At 50.3% G+C, this 20,974-nt stretch overlaps 1 protein-coding gene across 1 annotated transcript in view; it reads left to right on the top strand.

Annotated features, from left to right (window-relative positions):
• Positions 1-12,493, top strand: part of pdcd11 (programmed cell death 11) — a 55,982-nt gene extending 43,489 nt beyond the window's left edge. The window contains exons 30-37 of the mRNA XM_068001972.1: positions 303-483; positions 1,873-1,986; positions 2,989-3,144; positions 3,936-4,183; positions 5,240-5,408; positions 6,205-6,358; positions 7,853-8,018; positions 11,366-12,493. Coding sequence (XP_067858073.1) covers positions 303-483; positions 1,873-1,986; positions 2,989-3,144; positions 3,936-4,183; positions 5,240-5,408; positions 6,205-6,358; positions 7,853-8,018; positions 11,366-11,537 — 1,360 coding nt within the window. The 3' untranslated portion in view covers positions 11,538-12,493. The remainder of the gene's footprint in view (positions 1-302; positions 484-1,872; positions 1,987-2,988; positions 3,145-3,935; positions 4,184-5,239; positions 5,409-6,204; positions 6,359-7,852; positions 8,019-11,365) is intronic.
• Positions 12,494-20,974: the final 8,481 nt, after the last annotated feature.

Here is a 20,974-nt window from a genome sequence, read left to right as displayed (position 1 = left end):
AGAACAACCCCGGCTTCTCCAGTCTCTCCACATAACTGAAGTCCCTCATCCCTGGTACCATTCTGGTAAATCTCCTCTGCACCCTCCCCCAAGGCCCATTAAGAAACCAAAGTAGATTCCTTTACCAGGCAAGGGTTCATGGCAACGGTTCCTTTACTTGTCTAGCAAGCTGTGTTTTGGGAGGGTTTGCAGCCTGTGGGAGGTGTGTCCTTTGCTGGCTGCACCAGTGTCCAGTTCCAGAGCACCAGTGTCCAGTTCCAGAGCACCAGTGACCAGTTCTATGTTTTTTAATTCCTTTCCAGTGTGAATAAGAAACAAGGCCACGTCGAGCTTTCACTTCTCCCTCAGGACACGAAGAAACCAGATCTGCTGCCAGAGTCACTCGGCCTGCTGCCCAAGGAGTCCAAGGAGCTGAATGAAACGCAGGAGGAGCTCACCAAGAAGACAGGAAAACGGAAGCGGGGAAATTCGGAGAGCGAGCAGGTAGAACCATAGAATTATACAGCACAGGAGAAGGCCATCCGGCCCATCGTGCCTGTGCTGGCCCTTTGAAAGAGCTATCCAATTAGTCCCTTTCCCTGTAGCCCTGTAAATTGATGCTGAAATGTTCACTGTGTTTATTTTTGTTTTTTTTTTCCTAGTTGAAACATTAATTCCCCTCACCGTCCTCCCACACTGACAGTGAGTGGCTCAGTCATATAGAGGCTGAGACCTTTGGTCCGTGCTGAGCGAGCTGAGGTTGGCGATAGGGGGTGGTCCAATTTGTCTCTGCACTCCTGGGCTGAGGGGGAGTAAGTATCCAGGGTCCCTGCTTCGAACCACTATCCAGTCAGTGCTGCTGGGTGCAGACGTTGCGGGAGGACAGGACCAGACTTGCCAGTGATGTGCCCCCATTAACACTCACTGTAAGAATCAGCACATGGTCCAGTTACTGATATCACTGCACGGATCGGGTAACAAGTGGAATCTGCCAATTCAGACTTGTATTCCAAAGACTTTTTTCTTAAAATGGGTAATTAACCCATAACTGACCTCATTCATCATATTTTAGTTGAATGTTTATGCTCTATATAGTATTGGTCAAATCCTTTATGCTCCACATTTCCATTTAATTATAAACAAATGTTTTAGTTGTTTTTAAGCTGTAAAACCGTTTAATAATCAGTCAGTCCAAAGAGAATAGTATCGTAGAGAGACACTCCCAGAGCAAGTTACCACACTAAAGCGTAAATGTTCGTCCCCGGGTCACGCTGTCCAGCGCGGGGCTGGTCCCCGGGTCACGCTGTCCAGCGCGGGGCTGGTCCCCGGGTCACGCTGTCCAGCGCGGGGCTGGTCCCCGGGTCACGCTGTCCAGCGCGGGGCTGGTCCCCGGGTCACGCTGTCCAGCGCGGGGCTGGTCCCCGATTTCAGAATGCAACTTCCACACTGTAGGAGATACGATCAGCTTATGGACAGTTAACTCAGGTCATCGTGACAGAGACTGGTTTATCAAACTAATCTCAGGGCAACAGTTAGAGTGTGGGGGGTAAGAGTAAGAAGGGAAATCAGAGAACCTTTTCACCCAAAGAGGATAAGTTCCCAGGGAAGGAAATTGGAGCAGTCATTGTAAATGGGGGTGAAAGGTGAATAGGGTGTGTTTGTGGAGGGAGAAGGACTGAGGGATAGGATGAGTGGGTGGTGTTTTGGGGGTACAGTGAGGTGAGTAGCCAGGTTAATCTATCAGAATGGGACAGGCTTCTCAGCCCTAAAGACTTTTGCTGTTCCCTAAATTCCGTTCTCTCCCTTTTCCTGCTGTCACTGAGCTGGTGATCTCACTGCCTGATGAGCAATTTTTTTAAATATTTGATTCATTAACGTTTTGTCTTCCATTAGCTGCCCTCCAAAAAATTGAAAATAAGGAAGAAAGTGAAGAATTCTGAGGAGAGTGACAGTGGAGTGGAGGTGTACTGTCGAGAGGAAGAGGGGGAGAGTGACGCTGATGATAAGGTGAGTGAAACAGGGCTTCTGATCCTTGCGCCAGGCTGAATGGAGTTGAACTTCCCGGGTGCTCAGTCTGGGATCCTGAACGCTCCGGTACCATCGGCTCCTGACCATGTGACAGCCCCCGATTCCCCCCTGATCCTCTCCTGTCGGTGCTGATTCTCGCTGAGGACCCGTTGTTCCAGTGGCAGCTGCCCTTCAATAAAAGAAAAACTTGCATTTATATAGCGCCTGTCACGGCCTCAGGACGTACCAAAGCGGTTTACAGCCAATGAAGTACTTTTGAAGTGTAGTCACTGTTGTAATGTAGGAAACATGACACAAAATTTGCGCACAGCAAGATCCCACAAACAGCAATGTGATAACCAGATAATATGTTTGTGATCTTGGTTGAGGGATAAATATTGGCCAGGACACCAGGGAGAACTCCCTGCTCTTCGAATATTGCCATGGGATCTTTTACATCCTCCTAAGAGGGCAGATGGGGCCTCAGTTTAACGTCTCATTCGAAAGACGGCACCTCCAATAGTGCAGCACTGCCCCTCCGTTGGTGCCGCACTCCCTCAGTAACGCACTGAATGATGTGCTCAAATCCCCGGAGTGGGACTTGAACCCACAATCTTCTGACTCTGTGGCGAGAGAGACACCCACTGAGCCACGACTGACATGTTGGCCTGAGTGACCGTTCTGCATGCGTGAGCCCGGAGTGTCAGAAGGCCGGATGGGGACCTGCTTGTGATGCCCCTTGCAGCCAATGTCCACCCATGTGCTCTGTCACGACATCAGTCACAGCAGGAACCCCGGCTGTTTTTTCCCCTCCCTATCGCAGGGCACTGAAGCCAGTCGTTTTGCCCAGTCCATCACCCTCTGTGAGATCAGCTAACCCTGCAGGGATTGGGCATTGAACCTGATGCCTTCCTGTCTCTTCCACGAGCCATCATTAGGAAGCTTTTGATAACAGCCATTGGTTCCTCCTTCCCCCAATCACCTCTCCCTCTCTCTCTCCAGGAGCAGGGGCAGGAGCCCGTCAAAGCCGAGCTCCCCAGGCTGCAGGTGTCCAGCGGCTTCGCTTGGGATGTGAGTTTAAACACCATTTCTCCCGCGATAAAGAGACAGGAAGACGCGAGCTCGGACAGTGAGGAAGAGGAGAGCGGAGACACCAAGGTAGGAGAGGGCTGCCTGTCGCACTGTGACTATAGTTTTCCTAACGCTCGCATTTTGCTCAGGGGTGTAACGGGGCGATAGTCTACCTTTTAGTTAAATAATCCAGTGGGTGTGTGAGAAGCACTCTCTGCTAATGATCCTGCCCTTCTGCTTAACTGGGGGGATATTCCTTCCGTGGATAATTTTACTGCAAAAAGGAACATGTGGAGTGGAGTGGGCTAGGGGGGAGGGAGAGCCAGGGGAAGGAAGGAGAGGGGAGGGGAAGAAGGAAGAGCCAGGTGGGGGGGAAAGGAGGAAGAGCTGAGAGGCGGGGGGGGGGGGAGGGTGTGGGAGCCGGGGCCGTGCATCAGTTTTGGGATGAATCAAAAGGCAAAATAGTGCGGATGCTGGAAACCTGAACTAACAGCAGAAAATGTTGGAAACACACTGCAGGCCAGGCAGTATCTGTGGGGAGAGGAAGGGTTAATGTTTCAGGTCGATGACCTTTCAACTAACAATACTACCTGACCTGATGGGTATTTTCAGTTTTTATCGGTTTCCGGCTTAGAAATAATCCTCAAAATATTGTTAGCTGATAATTTGCATCTTTCACAACTCAGTGACTTACTGGAAAATGAGTGCGTAAGAATCGCGTCCTCTAACATGACCAGCCCCCCACGGTCAGGTGACCACTTGGGTGGGGTACAGTGCAGGTCCCCACCCTCTGTACCCCAGACGGGGGGAGAGGGAGAGGACAAGCAGGAAATGTCATCTTAGTCTGAAAATATATATACATAATTTTTCTTTTTTAGCCCAAGATGAATCGGAGAGAGAGGGAAGCGGGGAAGCAGCAGGTGGAGAAAGATCTGGCCAAGGTTGAACGGCAGCTGATGGATCCCAGTCGACAGCCGCAGACAGCGGACGACTTTGACCGTCTGGTCCTGAGCTCTCCCGACAGCTCCATCGTCTGGATGCAGTACATGGCGTTCCACCTCCATGCCACTGAGATGGACAAGGCCCGGGCAGTGGCAGAGCGCGCCCTGAAAACCATCTCATTCAGGTAGGAGCCTGACTGGACCCGAGCTCGAGCGACCCCACCAATCATCCGTCAGGAGACCCACCCTCCACCTCCTTAAACCGCAAGGTGGGTGCGGGGGGGGCTCACGGTGAAATGATTTCCGTCCTTTTCCCCCAGGGCAGGAGGTGGGCCCATGATTTCTGCGCTCCCCAACCCCTGGCCCAGCTCTCTACCAGGAGACATGTCGGGTGTTGCCCCCTCTGATCTTCACCTCCACTGCCTGGAATTTCTCTCAGCTTGCACAGAATTAGAAATTACAGCACGGAATCAGGCCATTCGGCCCCACCAGTCTGTGTTGGGGTTTATCCTCCACGTGAGCAGTATCTTAATCCCATGTTCCCGCCCTGTTCCCAGATCCCTTTATCCCCCTTTCCTGCAACCACCTATCTAACCAATTCTTAAATGTTGACATGGTCTCTGATTCAGTCAATAACTCCACTCACACATTCCGCCCTCTGTGTAAAAACATTTCTCCTGCTCTCTGTTCTAAATCTCTTAACATTTAATTTTGTATCCATGTCTCCTCATTTTAGTCCCCTCACTCACTGGAAACAGCTTATTATTTTATACTCTGTCCCATCCCCTTATAATTTTAATCAACCCATAATCTACCCACTTCCAAACACTGAGAAACTGCCCTTAACTTCTACTCTGTTTCCTCCCTGCTGACTAGTTTTAATCCAATTTGCTGCCCTCCTCCTATTTCCATACCCCTTCATTTTCTCCAGTTATCTCCTTTGTGGTACCTTGTCAAAGGCTTTCTGAAAGTCCATGTAAACCACATCCACTGCATTTTCCGCTCCCTTCCACAACGCCTGTCGGCACCTCGAAGAACTCTCTCAGGATACGGCTTGTGTGCAGAATCACAGATCCAGTCCTGCCAGCCCCTTTCATTTCTGTTTTGCAACTTCCTGTTCTTGCTCATCTCTCTCTCTCCTTGCCCATGATCTCGCGCTCTCTGCTCATTCTCTTGCTCTTTCCACCCTCTCGCTCTTTCTCACCCGTTCTCTCTTTTGTTTCTCGCTCTTGCATTTGCAGGGAGGAGCAGGAGAAGTTGAATATCTGGGTGGCCCTGCTGAACCTGGAGAATCTCTACGGGACAGAAGAGTCACTGATGAAAGTGTTTGAACGGGCCGTGCAGTACTGCGAGCCATTGAAAGTCTTCCAGCAGCTGGCCAGCGTCTACACCAAGTCTGAGAAATACAAGGTAGGCAAACGGACATCTCCAACATCCTTCACAGTAACAACTGGGTTTACGTAGATTATCGTATACAGAGTAAAACTCCCTCTACACTGTCCCATCAAACACTCCCAGGGCAGGTACAGCATAGGTTAGATACAGAGTAAAGCTTCCTCTACACTGTCCCATCAAACACTCCCAGGGCAGGTACAGCATGGGTTAGATACAGAGTAAAGCTCCCTCTACACTGTCCCATCAAACACTCCCAGGGCAGGTACAGCACGGGTTAGATACAGAGTAAAGCTCCCTCTACACTGTCCCATCAAACACTCCCAGGGCAGGTACGGCCCGGTTAGATACAGAGTAAAGCTCCCTCTACACTGTCCCAATCTGAGGAGTGCCCCCTATTTCCACATGTGATATTTCTTATTTCTGACACCAGGCTGCCCTGTGCCCCTCTCGAATTCCCACTTAGCCCCTAATCAGATGCAGTTTATGCCTCAGCCCCATACTCATTAGAGCTGGATTCGGGTCGCCCAGATGTAAATGTACGGACAGATTGCACCATCCCCTTTGGTCTGGGCTGGATTTGAACTCTGGTCCTTGAGGTGAATCCACTGCAGACTGTGGTCTGTGCAGTGTGGCTGGGTTTTATTTCTCACGGGGTGGGGGTTAGTCTGGGAGTGCTGTGGTGATGGCTCTGACCGAATGTTACAGGGCTGGAAACACTGGTTCTGGGATGTGTGCCAGACTGATATTCAGTGTTACAAACATTCAAAGTATGTTATTTTGACATTGTGCTATGTTTTGTGTGTTTTGCCAGCAAGCAGACGGCCTGTACAACACCATGCTGAAGCGATTCCGCCAAGAAACAGCTGTCTGGCTGAGCTACGCCACCTTCCTCCTGAAGCAGGGGCGGGCTGACTGTACCCACGCCTTGCTGCAGAGAGCGCTCAAGTGTCTGCCGCAGAAAGAGCGTGAGTTGGGGATGGGCGTCGGTCCGTGGTCTGTGTGAGGGGGGTGGTATTTGGCATCGATCCCGATTTTAATTAGCTGATCCAGATTTTCGAGGTCGCTTTCAATCCAGTCCTGGGTTTGGGGCAGCTCTTGCTGGGTTTTTAAAATGCTTCTCCTGTGTCGGCCTGTCTTCATTCCCACTGAGACTGTGGAAGGTTAAAGCGAGCCTGGAATGTGCTTCATTTGGCAAAGAACAAAAGGGAAGGTCTGTGATGGTGATTAAACGACAAAAGTGATGGCGCAAGGCAAAAGGAGGCATGAGCAGCCTGTTTCCGTGCAGGTTGGCAAGGGCCACGGCTCGGGGGCTTAACCAGCTATCTAGCACAGAGCACTGGGGACCCTCCCACTGCTTGTCCAGCCAACAGCCCCAGTACTATTTTAGGCCGTTGACCTGGCTCATTCCCAGGTCCGGGAATGAGCCAGGCTGCTTGGTCACTCTTTGACAGTGCAGTGACTCGGGTATCTGATCATACTGTCGGCCACAGAGAGTCGCCTGGGATCTCCACTTACATCGCCGGGTGTGTCATCCTAAAGTCACATCAACCCGAAAGAAACGCTGCTTGCTTCTCTTCCCCGACAAGTTGGTCATCGGCCAGATGTAGTGGTTCTGTTACTGGACTAATAATCCAGAGAACGTCAATCCCACTGTAGACAGTTTGAGAATTTGAATTCATTGTTTTTAAATGTGGAAATAAAAATCTGGTCTCAGTAAAAGTGACCATGAAGCTGTCGGATTGTCGTAAAAACCAACTGCTTCACTAATGTCCTTTAGGGAAGGAAACCTGCCGTCCTTACCCGGCCTGGGCCTGTATGTGACCCCAGTCCCACACCAACGTGGTTGACTCCTAACTGCCCTCCGAAGTGGCCTAGGCAGTCACTCAGTTATATTAAACCACTACCAGCGGTTCGAGAAGGCGGCTCACCACCACCTTCAGGGCAACTAGAGGTGGGCAATAAATGCCGGTCTTGCCAGCGACGTCCATTTCCCGAGAATTAAAAAAAGAACTGCCAATCTGAACTCTGGCCAGGTGAACAGCAGGTAGCAGCAGCTCCTCACGAGCACCAGAAATATCGGGAGACCCCGTTCTGTGAGAAAACGGGATAGTGCAGCATTTCAGTGCACTGCACCGACCCCATTACCTTCTTGGTTAACACAAAGTTCCCACACAAAACATCTCTGTACCTTTTGGATTCTGACGACCCTGCAGGGTTTTGTTTGTTTGTTTACCCCTGTGATTGAAAGCTCCATGTTCTCCACTGTCCTGGAAGGAATTACATAGACTCACGTAGAATTTTACAGCACTGAAACAGGCCATTCGGCCCAACAGGTCTGTGCCAGTGTTTATGCTCCACACGAGCCTCCTCCCACCCATCTTCTAACCCTGAAACAGCTGTTGGTTGAAGGCAGTGATGACTCATTTCACATTATATTCACGCAGTACTCTTCATTCCAGATGTTGACGTAATTGCCAAGTTTGCACAGCTGGAGTTTGGTCTCGGGGACACGGAGCGGGCCAGGGCCATGTTTGAGAACACGTTGAGCAGTTACCCCAAGCGCACGGACCTGTGGTCGGTCTACATCGACATGATGGTGAAGCACGGCAGCCAGGAGGAAGTGAGGTGGGTCAAACCAAGCCAGCCTTAGAAATAATATCACTGCATTTATATAGCGCCTTTCACAACCTCAGGACTTTCCAAAGCACTTCAGCCAATGAAGTACTTTTGAAGCGGAATCACTGTTGTAATGTAGGAAACGCGGCAGCCAATTTGCACACAGCAAGATCCCACAAATAGCAATGAGATAAATTACCAGATAATCTGTTTTTAGGTGTTGGTTGAGGGATAAATATCAGCCAGGACACCGGGGAGAACTCCCCTGCTCTCTGAAATAGTGCCATGGGATCTCTTATGTCCACCTGAGCAGGCAGACGGGACCTCAGTTTAATGTCTCCCCAAAAGACGGCACCTCTGACAGTGCAGCACTCCCTCGGTGCTGCACTGGGAGTGTCGGATTATGGGCTCAAATCTCTGAAGTGGGACTCAAACCCACAACTTACCACTTTGTCAAAACCGCTCGAGATGATTCATGTACAATGAATCGTTTCGTGGTGTGATGTCGCCAAAACACGGCAGTCATTCTGCACCAGGGACAGCAATGAGAAGTTGAATTTGTTTTTGGAGGCGTTAGTTGTTGCTGTTTCCATATCTTCGCACTCTCCCCTCGGAGAGTATTGGGAGGATTAACAGGCCATGACGTGAACGCTCCTTCCATGGCCGTAACCGTTTATATCAGCCAATAGGGGGTTAGTCTTATAGGGGCGGGCAGGCTCCCTCAACCCACACGACGAGGACCGGGGGCCACCCACTTCCACCAAAGACAAGAATCCCGCTGGACACTTGGAGAATTCTTTGCTCTTCGGGCCGTGCAGTGAGATGCTTCCCGTCTGATCGAAGCACCTAACAGTCGGGGGCTGTGATCATGGTGGCTCACCTTCCAGTTACGAGTTGCTGTTACCAGCTACAGAGGATTTCCTACTTGTGTTCAGTGCACACTGGTGGAGAGGCAGCTCGAATGTTGCTTTTAGTTGTCTCTTTACAACCCAACGTAGCTGAGAATGTCTGGAATCAGTTTAAAAACACTTGAAGCTTTAGCACCTTGAGTTAATTATTTTTTCTCAACCCAACCCCCTTCCCCCACCAGAAGATGCACAAGCCCTGGTGTTAATAAACAGTAGGATGGGGAGAGAGGCCACACTGGTTTAGGCCCAAATATTCGGGTCTTTTGCAGCAAATATCTGCAGACTGACCCAAAAGCCACATACATGCCCGGCCCACCCCAAGGCCTGAAATCCATCCCACGGAGCCCATTACATTTCTTGTTTGCTGCCTTCCCCTCTTCAAAGGTCTGGAGATTTGGAAAGGGTTGTGTTTTTTAGTCCTGTTGCCTCATTGGCACTAGAACTTTTAAAATATATATTTGTTCTCGTGATATGGGCATGGCCGCATTTATTGCCCATCCTTGGTTGCCCTGTGAGATTATAGGAACAGGAGGAGGGCATTCTGCCCCTCGAGCCTGTTCCGCCATTCATTGAGATCATGGATGATGTGAACCACAATCCTGTTTACCCGGCTCTGTTCCATATCCCTCGATACCCAACAGAAATCTGTCTCTGTTTTTACATTTTCAGTTGACCCCCCCCAGCGTCCACAGCTTTCTGGGGGAGAGAGTTCCAGATTTCCACTACTTTTTGTGTGAAGAAATGCTTCCTGACATCACTTCTAAATGGCCTAGCTCTAATTTAGTGCCCCCTTGTTCTGGATTCCCCCACCAAAGGAAATAGGAACAGGAGGAGGCCATTCAGCCCTTCGAGCCTGTTCCACCATTCAATTAGATCATGGCTGATCTGTATCTTAATTCCATCTACCCGCCTTGGTTCCCTAAATACCCTTGCCTAACAAAAATCGATCGATCTCATAGGAACAGAGGAACAGGAGTAGGCCATTCAGCCCCTCGAGCCTGCTCCGCCATTTGATAAGATCATGGCTGATCTGTGATCTAACTCCATATACCTGCCTTTGGCCCATATCCCTTAATACCTTTGGTTGCCAAAAAGCTATCTATCTCAGATTTAAATTTAGCAATTGAGCTAGTATCAATTGCAGTTAAGCTATCTATCTCAGTCTTGAAATTTACAATTAACCCCCAGCCTCAACAGCTTTTTGGGGGAGAGAGTTCCAGATTCCCATTCCCCTTTGTGTGAAGAAGTGCTTCCTGACATCAGCCCTGAACAGCCTGGCTCTAATTTTAAGGTTCTGCCCCCTTGTTTTGGACTCCCCCACAATTCATTGTGTCTTGCCTATCGAATCTCCTTTATCAGTTTAAACACTTCAAAATTAGATCATTCCTCAACCTTCTAAACTCAAAGGCATTAAGAGTAACCACGTTGGTGTGGGACTGGAGTCTCATAGACCCAGACCGGGTAAGGACGGCAGATTCATGGTCATTTTATCTGGTGCCAGCCCATTACCAGATATACTGAATTCAATTTCCCAATTTTCCCATGGTGGGATTTGAACAGGGAACCTGTGAGTTGCTAGTTCAATATCATAACCACTAGGATACCGTAATCCTAAATCAGTACCTTGGGTTACCTGTAAATGAATAGGAACGTGGGTTTGCAGGTGAGTCCCCCCAAAAGTTCCATAGTACACAACTACATGAAGACAAACTGCTGGGATATCCAGCTTTACAGGAATCTTCCAGTATTGAGTGGTGCCAGAAAGTCCTGGGTTTAATCCCGGAAATCTGTCCTGAGTTAGGTGATCTTGGCCGAGGTGAGGATGGTAGAATTTGCCTCAGCGCAGGTTGGGGGGGGAGGGGGGGGGGAGAAAATCAGGCAGAGTTTCTACTCCTGACTTCTGCTCCAGTGCCCCTGCAGGAACAGGCTGATAGGAATCGCTAGACTAAAGACCAGGGTCCATCTAGTTCACCTTCTACCATCCTGGTAGTCGCATGATATAACGATAATGGATTGTTGACCAATCACAGCAATCGATCTTTATCAATGAGTCTACAACAGACCCAGACGTGAGGTGAGGAAAACCCCCAGTGGGGGAGAGCTTTGGGAACCATAGGTCCAAATTCACCCGTTCCTCCCGAGCCTCCGACACTTACCACACGTCAGGTCTCAAATTACTCATGGACTGTATCCCAAAATGTTATTTTCTGAATGAATTGATACTTTCTGCTTCTACATCGGACTCTGCTGTGATGCCCCCTCCACCCTCTGTGGTTTAATTACCTGTTCGCAGTCATCGTCTAGGTTAGCACTTGAAGAACGACCACTTAGATGAAGTCCCAGAGGGCTGCTCGCAGTTCAGCGTGATTCAGTGCAGACACCTCCCAGCACACAGAGCAGAGACTAACGCCGCCTTCCCTCTCTCTCTCTCCCTCCTTCTGCCCCTAGACACCTCTTCGAAAGAGTCGTGCACCTCAAACTGGCTCCAAAGAAGATGAAGTTCTTCTTCAAGCGATACCTCGAGTACGAGAAGAAGCACGGGAGTGCGGAGAGCGTGCGGGCTGTGAAGGAGAAGGCGTTGGAATACGTGGAGTCTAAGAGCTCGCTGGTGGACAGTTAACCAGATCGGTGGCCGCGAATTCTTTCTGTACACTTTTGTATATTAGGCTCCTCGACTGCTCTGCTGGAGTAGGAGGCCCTGTGTGTTTTGGGGAAGGGAACGGAAGGATCTCTGGACAATCCATTGATGATTTGGCCAACCATGTTTTAAGGGAACGACGCCCCAAAAGGTTCTGAGATTCTCCATTGGTGTTCGAGCCATTCAATTTGTGTTTCAAATCCGTATCGAGCTGGCGATTTGGAATCTGGTATCTGTCTGTTACGGTGACTGGGGCGGGTGCGGGGGCAGGCTCCCCCATGTCTCTCCCCTGCCCTGCTTGCCAGCGGCCTCTGGTGGCTGCCGCAGCACCGGTCAGAGCCACAGCGCTTCCCGGAATCTCTCAGCCAAGTGCTGGCTTGACCTTGCTCGTGACCAGCAGCACAACGCTCGCCTGCTCCTTCTCCTCGCCAAGCAAGAATGCTCGCCTGCTCCTCCTCCACCCTGACACATCGCCAAGCAAGAACGTCGCTCCTGCTGGTTATTTGTGCTTGATTGGCAATGAGCAGTATTCGCTCAAAAATTAGTCCCAGCCCCGGTGCCAAACCCAGTGCGCCTCTTGTGAATGCATCGGTCCGCAGTAACCAGAGGCCACAATGCGTTTCAGGAGCCTCCCCTCCGCCTGCGATGGCTAACGAGCTCTGTCCGTTGGGTCCATGACACGGCATCGTGAAACCTAGGACGCAGCACATGACTGACCTTTGGGCAAAGTGAGCAGAGTTCGAAGGTGAAAGTGCCTGGGTGCGTTCAGCCTCTCCTCAGCTCAAATGCACCTGCGTAGAGGGTGTGACCTTTGAACCGAAAGGGGCATGAGTTGGCATAGCCTAGGTGATGGGCAGAGGGTGGGGCGTGTCTGTATCGGGAACAGAACTCCAGCTGTGAGGTTGCTGAAGTGTAATAAAGGTGTGTGTTTTGTGATATTGGAGGTGTCCTGCCCGCGTGAGCTTCTATCCTTCTACAGGAGGTTGGGTGATACAATTCCAGATGTTCCTACGGGGCCAGGGGCTCCCCAGCCAGTTGTTGCTGCGCAGAGACACCTGGCGGCTCTAGGACAATATAAAAGTGTCTTTAGAAGTGATGTGGGCTCCCTCGCCATCGACCTCTGCTGTTGGCTGCTCGACCCTTTCATCAAAGCCAGCGAACAGCAGGAGCCACTGAGTGTTCCCGGTGTAACTGAGGTGCCTGCTTCCAGACAGCTGTACGGCCCTGCGCTCCCAGAGTCTTCACTGGCAGGGCTGGGGTCGCCAGCTGTTGATGGGCAGAGACCTGGGAAAGCTTCATATTGGTGGCAGGGAGTAACGGTATATACGTTGTAGCCCACCAACTCTCCTTCAGATCTCCAGCTTACGGTAAACGTTCCTGAGCAGCTTCCGTCTCCAGGCGCCCAAGTCCCAGTGGGCTTGTGCCCAGTAATCCCTGCCCTGAGTGCTCGGTGCTGTGACTTTTACACCTGTCCAGCTGGGTTCAAAGGGCAGCAGCCAGAACCCTACTGGACTCTAACCCAGGGGTTTAGAGCCCCAGTTCTGTCCTGCCTACTGCGTGTCTCAAAACCACATAATTTATTTATTTACCGACTGGCCCATCGACAGAGGCTCCACTTTTTTTTCAACTTGTATTTCTTCCCTCCCCGATGGGAGCTACATAGGATCTTGCCCTCTCTTTCCCCCAGCCGCCCCCCCCCCCCGCCCCCAAATGTGTGATACACCCTGTTTCCCTGCCTGCCCTCCTCCTATACTTCAGCTGGTGCTGTAACATAACCAACAAACAGCTCTCCCTCCAGACTCTGCTGAAGAGAGAGATTTCGAGAATGCCTGTTTGACCCTACGACCGCCCGAGCGAAACCTTAAGAATACGTGATGGCAAATCCTGCAATTTCAGAGAACGAGGGTCACGTAATTGTTGAGGAGAAAGAACAGACGTTTCGTGTTTTTTTTTCTTTCATCGACTAGACGTCTCCCTCCAGCCTGTGTCCTTCCCCCGCGGCTGCTGGCTTCCTGTCTGAAGATCTCGAAGGACCCGCAGAGCTTGCTCCCAGCCACTGGTCTGCCTGCTCGGATCCTATGCCCACTGTCCCTTTCCTCGTGTCACCAGTCACTCTGGCGGGCTGCCTTGTGGGGGCAGATGTTTGCTGGGCATCTGGTTGCCTAGCCAGCTGCATTCTTCACCCTGAATAAACGGAATAGTTTGTAGCAGCTTGAAAGAATTGGACAATTCGCACCTACTCTTGAGAACATAGGAACAGGAAGTGGCCATTCGCCCCCTCGAGCCTGTTCCGCCATTCAATGAGATCATGGCTGATCTGAATCCTAACTCCGTCCACCCTTAATATCCTTGGCTAGTAAAAATCTATCGATCTCCGATTTAAAATTATTAATTGAGGATCTAGGATCTACTGTTTTTTGTGGGAGAGTTTCCACACTTCTACCACCCTTTGTCCACAGTGAAACCCTGGCCAGCCAGCGAGCAGCACGTTTACAGACTTCACCTGGCTGTGCCTAGTGCAAGACACTAACAGTGCATTCTGACAACTCTCGTGTGGCCTGGGTGTGAGCGAGCAAGGTCCAACAGCCATGTACACTTTCACCAGTAATGTGGATTTAAAAAAAACCTTACAGTGGGGGGAAAAAGTGAACACATCTCAGTCACGAGAGAAGGGATTTTTAATATAAAACTACTCTTTGGTATTAATATGCAGAGAGTCTCATCCTGTCTCATTGTAAAAACCGCCTTCCTTTCTCATATTACACCCCCCCCCACGCCGGCTCTGACCAGCTCCACCAATGCTGGTTCTACTCTCCCGACGCTGCTCGCTCTGTTTTGGGGCGGGTTTGTTGCACACTGGGCAGATACTGAGGATCTCCAACCATTTTACCAGACGTCTGTGCATCAAGAGAGGAACCCTTAGACACTGGTACAAAAGATACGGAGGCAGAGGGACACCCAAGACAGACCATTCAACCCCACCCCACCCTCCCCCAAACCCAGCCCCGCTGTCTCCCCGTTACACCATCACATGTTTTTTTTTAAAAGTTAATTCTCGAGATGTGAGTGAGCCCGGGATTTATTGATCCTCTCTGGTTATCCTGAGTAGTGGGTTTGATGCAACTGAGTGGCCACTTCAGAGGGCAGTTAAGAGTCAACCACGTTGGTGTGGGACTGGAGTCACATATAGGCCAGACCGGCTAAGGACGGCAGGTTCCCTTCCCTAAAGGACATCAGTGAACCAGCTGGGTGTTTATGACAATCCGACAGCTTCCGGATTACTCAATAACAGCCAGCGCGTTAAAAACAAATCGTGTCTCACAAACTTGATTTTGAGTTCTTTGATGAAGTAACGGAGAGGGTTGATGAGGGTAGTGGGGTTAATGTTGACTTTCAGAAGGCGTTAGCGAAATTGCAACATAATAGAATCCTGTGGGATTAAAGTGGACATTGGCAGCATGGATATAAAATTGGCTAAAGGACAGGAAGCAGGGAGTAATGGTGACCGGTTGTTTTTCAGACTGGAGTGAAGTATACAGTGGTGTCCCCCAGGGGTCAGTATTAGGAGCACTGCTCTTTTTGCTATCAATGAGTAAAGAGGGTATAATTTCAAAGTTTGCAGATGACACGAAACTCGAGAATGTAGTAATGTGGAGGATAATAACAGACTTCAAGAAGACATAGAGTGGTGAAAGTTAACGCAGAGAAATGTGAAGTAATGCATTTTGGCAGGAAGAATGAGACCTGCACTGGGCGTGTTGGCCTGGATTTTGTGCTCAAGTCTCTGGAGTGGGACTTGAACCCACGACCTCCTGACTCAGAGGCGAGAGTGCTGCCCACTGAACCATAGCTGACACAACGAAACTTCTAGGAATGCTTTCAACCAAAGTTGGCAACCCTATCTGACATCCCACATCGGCCAAATTAGCTTGTTTGTTTAGAGATAAGCTTTAGGAAACTGGTTAATAGATGCTTAAACCTCAGGCCCTGCCAGCGAGCTCCCGAGCACAGTCAGTCATGACTCCACTCACTCGATATGGTAGCCAGCCAGGCTGTGAAAAGGGCCATTGATATTGTGTTTATCGAATCGACATCTGTCAAACACATGGCAACACTTCACACTGCTGGCTTTATACCAGAGAACTGCGCAGTCACCAACCCTCCAGGATTGTCCTGGAGTCTCCAGGAATTAAAGATTAATCATCTGGACACTCCATATACAAACCCAGGAAGAAAAATTACAGGGGAATTAAATATTGTCTATTTTTTTAATTTTCTTTGAATACTTTTGTTTATTAATTATAAAAATATTGGACTGGGTGGTTGAAGGCAGGAGGCCATGTGATGAAACCTGTAGGATTATGTCCAACCACAGCTGGCAACCTTGCTTCCTTCCCCCTCCCCCAATCAATTCTTTTACAGTACGGCCAGTGTCCGTTTACTTGGAATTACCGTATCCTTGGATTTCAGTCTCCTCCAACTCTGCCATCGTCTGGGGTGCGGTTTGTACAGAAATTTCTAAAGTCAAAACCAGACACCAGAGACTTTTCAGAATGCAAGTGTATTTGTTCCGATTTCAGTGTTGAACGATCATAGAATCTTACAGTACAGGAGGCCATTTGGCCCATTGTGCCTGTGCACAATGGGCCAAATGGCCTCTTTGAAAGAGCTATCCAATTAGTCCCATTGCCCCCGCTCTTTCCCCAAAGCCCTGTAAATTCTTCCCCTTCAAGTATTTATCCAATTCTCTTTTGAAAGTTATTATTGAATCTGCTTCCACCGCCCTTTCAGGCAGCGCATTCCAGATCATCACAACTCACTGCGTAAAAAAAATTCTCCTCATCTCCCCTCTGGTTCTTTTGCCGATTATCTTAAATCTGTGTCCTCTGGTTACCGACCCTCCTGCCACTGGAAACAGTTTCTCCTTATTTACTGTATCAAAACCCTTGACCATCTCTAGTAAATCTCCCCTTTATGATGGGCTGAGTCAGCCCATTTATTCTGAGATGAGTTTTAATTAGTTACTAAAGTTACTAATGAGTTTTTATCACCAGCAAAAAAACAAGTCAGAATTCATACCCTGATCCCAGTCTCAGTTGAAGTGACCCTGAAGCTGTCGGATTGTTGTTAAAAACCCAATTGGTTCATTAATGTCCTTTAGGGAAGGAAACCTGCCGTCCTTACCCGGTCTGGGCCTACATGTGACTCCAGTCCCACACCAATGTGGTTGACTCTTAACTGCCCTCTGAAGTGGCGGAGCGAGTCCCTCAGTTGTTCGGGATGGGCAATAAATGCCGGCCTTGCCACTTCCCGAAAATGAATAAAGCAATTACAACACAATGGAAAATGCAAATCAAAGGTGGAGGAATTCTTGGCTCCTGGAAAATAGGCATCAAAGGCTGAGAGAGACAGACAGCTCACCTCGAGGGCAGGGAAACGGGCCTCTCAGCATCAGAGTCTGTGCTGATACAGCACGGATATGTTCAGGTTTTAGGTGGGACTCTTTCTCAAAGTCTGCCTTCTCTCTCTCTCTCTTGAATATATTGATGGTGCTGTGAGCATTGCTCCACTTGTTCTTCCTGAGCCCCAAATCCCCCGTCCTACCCACCCATCCTTCCCACATCCTCAATCAAGACTCATCGCACTAACTCCTGAACTCCTGCTCAAACCACCAATATCAGTGGAAAGGAAAATCGGGCAGGGTGTGATGGGTGAGGTGTAATCGGGCAGGGTGCGACGGGCAAGGCTCGTGATGGGCAGGTGTAATCGGGCGGGGTGTGACGGGTGTAATCGGGCGGGGTGTGACGGGTAGGGTGTGACGGGTGTAATCGGGCGGGGTGTGACGGGTGTAATCGGGCTGGGTGTGATGGGCAGGGTGTGACGGGTGTAATCGGGCGGGGTGTGACGGGTGTAATCGGGCGGGGTGTGACGGGTGTAATCGGGCAGGGTGTGACGGGTGTAATCGGGCTGGGTGTGATGGGCAGGGTGTGACGGGTGTAATCGGGCAGGGTGTGATGGGCAGGGTGTGATGGGTGTAATCGGGCGGGGTGTGACGGGTGTAATCGGGCGGGGTGTGATGGGCAGGGTGTGACGGGTGTAATCGGGCGGGGTGTGACGGGTGTATTCGGGCGGGGTGTGATGGGCAGGGTGTAATCGGGCGGGGTGTGACGGGTGTATTCGGGCGGGGTGTGACGGGTGTATTCAGGGGGGGTGTGACGGGCGGGGTGTGACGGGTGTAATCGGGCGGGGTGTGACGGGTGTATTCGGGCGGGGTGTGACGGGTGTATTCGGGCGGGGTGTGACGGGTGTAATCGGGCGGGGTGTGACGGGTGTATTCGGGCGGGGTGTGACGGGCGGGGTGTGACGGGTGTATTCGGGCGGGGTGTGACGGGTGAGGCTCCTGGCGAGTGGACAATCTGCGCTCCCACCAAAGTTGAATTTCTCAGGACTGTGGAAAACCTCCCCTTTCTCGTCTTCCTACAACCTGTACGCTCTTAAAACCCAAGTTTGGTGTCATCCAAACACCAGCTCCTCTTCTGTTGCAGTCTGTGATGTATCTTGGATTTCGCCCTTGGTGCTGACCTACACTGAGGACCTGAGCCCTTCATCCGTGTTTCTTTATTTTCTGTTTTTATTTTAACCCTTTGTCTGGCAGATGGACATGATGAGGTCCAATTTCACATGCTTTTGTGTGTAAATGAGCCATCTGATGAAGGTGTCTGAGACTGGCTGTCTGTCAGTCAATGCCCACTTCAAAAATTCATTTAAAAATGATAGACCGAGAGACTTTCCAATTGGCCTGAGCAGCTCTGGATTAGTCAGATACTGATCAGGGTCCTGATCACAATCCACATCTCCTGCTGTACAGTGTGAACATCAGGTGGGAATAGGATTGGGGGTAACCGCGATGCCCTCTGTGGTCTGGGCAATGGGCACTTGAGTGAGGTAGCGGAGGCTGGAATGTGGGAAAACTGCTGGTTTAGCAAATGTCAGCAGCTCTGATTTACAGCCTGGGACACGGGAAGCAAAGGCTGACAAGGGCTCAGCTTTCTGCCCTCCCTGCATTCCACTCCCACAGGCTTCACCCTGGAGCGTGGCTCCAGGAAATCTGTGCAGGCTCTCGGGGGGCCTGTTATTATTGAGGATGAGCCCCGCACTCGGGACTGTGGGGAGCAGACCAGGGCTTGAAGACGTGAATGAGGATTCAGAGCTTCTGACTGTTGGACAGTGGGAATGCTCATCTTCCGCTCCATGACAGGACCGATTCCGCTGCTCTCTTTAATTGGTAAGCGTGTTTATTGTCGAGGTTAATGGGAGGTGCCATCCGTCTGCCTCTGAGGGGGAGGGAGACTGCAGGGGAAAAGACAGCAATGTTCAGGAGTGAGAGGAGATTAACCATCAGCACTCAGTGTTGGACGGAAGCAGAGTGGGTGTTTGGGAGCTGACAGGGGCCACATTACCATCAGAGCTCCGACTGAACACTGGCAAAACTCTCCTGTCATCCTGAAAAAAATCTGGGCAATCAGACGCCATTTATTGATTTGTGGTACAGTTTTTTTTTATTCGTTCATGGGATGTGGGCGTTGCTGGCGGGGCCAGCATTTATTGCCCATCCCTAATTGCCCTTGAGAAGGTGGTGATGAGCCACCTTCTTGAACCGCTGCAGTCCGTGTGGTGAAGGTTCTCCCACAGTGCTGTTAGGAAGGGAGTTCCAGGATTTTGACCCAGCGACGATGAAGGAACGGCGATATATTTCCAAGTCAGGATGGTGTGTGACTTGGAGGGGAACGTGCAGGTGGTGTTGTTCCCATGTCCCTTCTGCTCTTGTCCTTCTAAATGGTAGAGGTTGCAGGTTTGGGAGGTGCTGTCGAAGAAGCCTTGGCGAATTGCTGCAGTGCATCCTGTGGATGGTACACACTGCGCTGGTGGTGAAGGGAGTGAATGTTTAGGGTGATGGATGGGGTGCCAATCAAGCGGGCTGCTTTGTCCTGGATGGTGTCGAGCTTCTTGAGTGTTATTGGAGCTGCATTCATCCAGACAAGTGGAGAGTATTCCATCGCACTCCTGATTTGTGCCTTGTAGATGGTGGAAAGGCTTTGGGGAGTCAGGAGGTGAGTCACTCGCCGCAGAATACCCAGCCTCTGACCTGCTCTTGTAGCCACAGTATTTGTATGGCTGGTCCAGTTAAGTTTCTGGTCAATGGTGACCCCCAGGATGTTGATGGTGGGGGATTCGGCGATGGTAATGCCGTTGAATGTCATGGGGAGGTGGTGAGACTCTCTCTTGTTGGAGATGGACATTGCCTGGCACTTGTCTGGCGTGAATGTTACTTACCACTTATGAGCCCAAGCCTGAATGTTGTCCAGGTCTTGCTGCATGCGGGCTCAGACTGCTTCATTATTTGAGGGGTTGTGAATGGAACTGAACACTGTGCAATCATCAGCGAACATCCCCATTTCTGACCTTATGATGGAGGGAAGGTCATTGATGAAGCAGCTGAAGATGGTTGGGCCTAGGACACTGCCCTGAGGAACTCCTGCAGCAATGCCCTGGGGCTGAGATGATTGGCCTCCAACAACCACTACCATCTTCCTTTGTGCTAGGTATGACTCCAGCCACTGGAGAGTTTTCCCCCTGATTCCCATCGACTTCAATTTTACTAGGGCTCCTTGGTGCCACACTCGGTCAAATGCTGCCTTGATGTCAAGGGCAGTCACTCTCACCTCACCTCTGAAATTCAGCTCTTTTGTCCATGTTTGGACTAAGGCTGTAATGAGGTCTGGAGCCGAGTGGTCCTGGCGGAACCCAGGAAGGTGCTGACTCTCCCTGGGGTACAGTTCCTAAAGTGCTGGCCCTCACTCGTCCCACAAATGCCGATCCCACCTCCAGTACCTCACACAAGTGCCCATTCTTCATATGTGAACCTGGATAGTATCAGTGGGCTATTTTATCACAGGCGTCTTTACAGCCTCACTTGATCCTACCCTCACCCAATGGCCCCTCGTTTGGGAAAAACCAGGGGCCATAAATATAAGATAGTCAATAATAAATCCAATAGGGAATTCAGGAGAATCTTCTTTACCCAGAGAGTGGTGAGAATATGGAACTCGCTCCCACAAGGAGTAGTTGAGGTGAATAACACAGGCATTTAAAGGGAAGTTAGATAAACACATGAGGGAGAAAGAAATAGAAGGATATGCTGACAAGATGAGATGAAGTAGGGAGGGAGGAGGCTCGTGTGGAGCATAAGCACCAGCATAGACCAGTTGGGCCGAATAGCCTGTTTCTTTGCTGTAAATTCTATGCAATTCTGTACACGGGCACTGTCCAATGGGTGACACTGCACAGTGATCGAGAGTGTGGACATTCTCTTCCACTAGACCCAAACGATTGTGTTGTGAAATAATCTCTTTATCATT

Source organism: Heptranchias perlo, chromosome 21, assembly GCF_035084215.1.
Source record: "Heptranchias perlo isolate sHepPer1 chromosome 21, sHepPer1.hap1, whole genome shotgun sequence".
Lineage (NCBI taxonomy): Eukaryota > Metazoa > Chordata > Chondrichthyes > Hexanchiformes > Hexanchidae > Heptranchias > Heptranchias perlo.
Note: the sequence above shows the minus strand (reverse complement) of the source record. Positions and strands in the feature narration are given on the sequence as shown.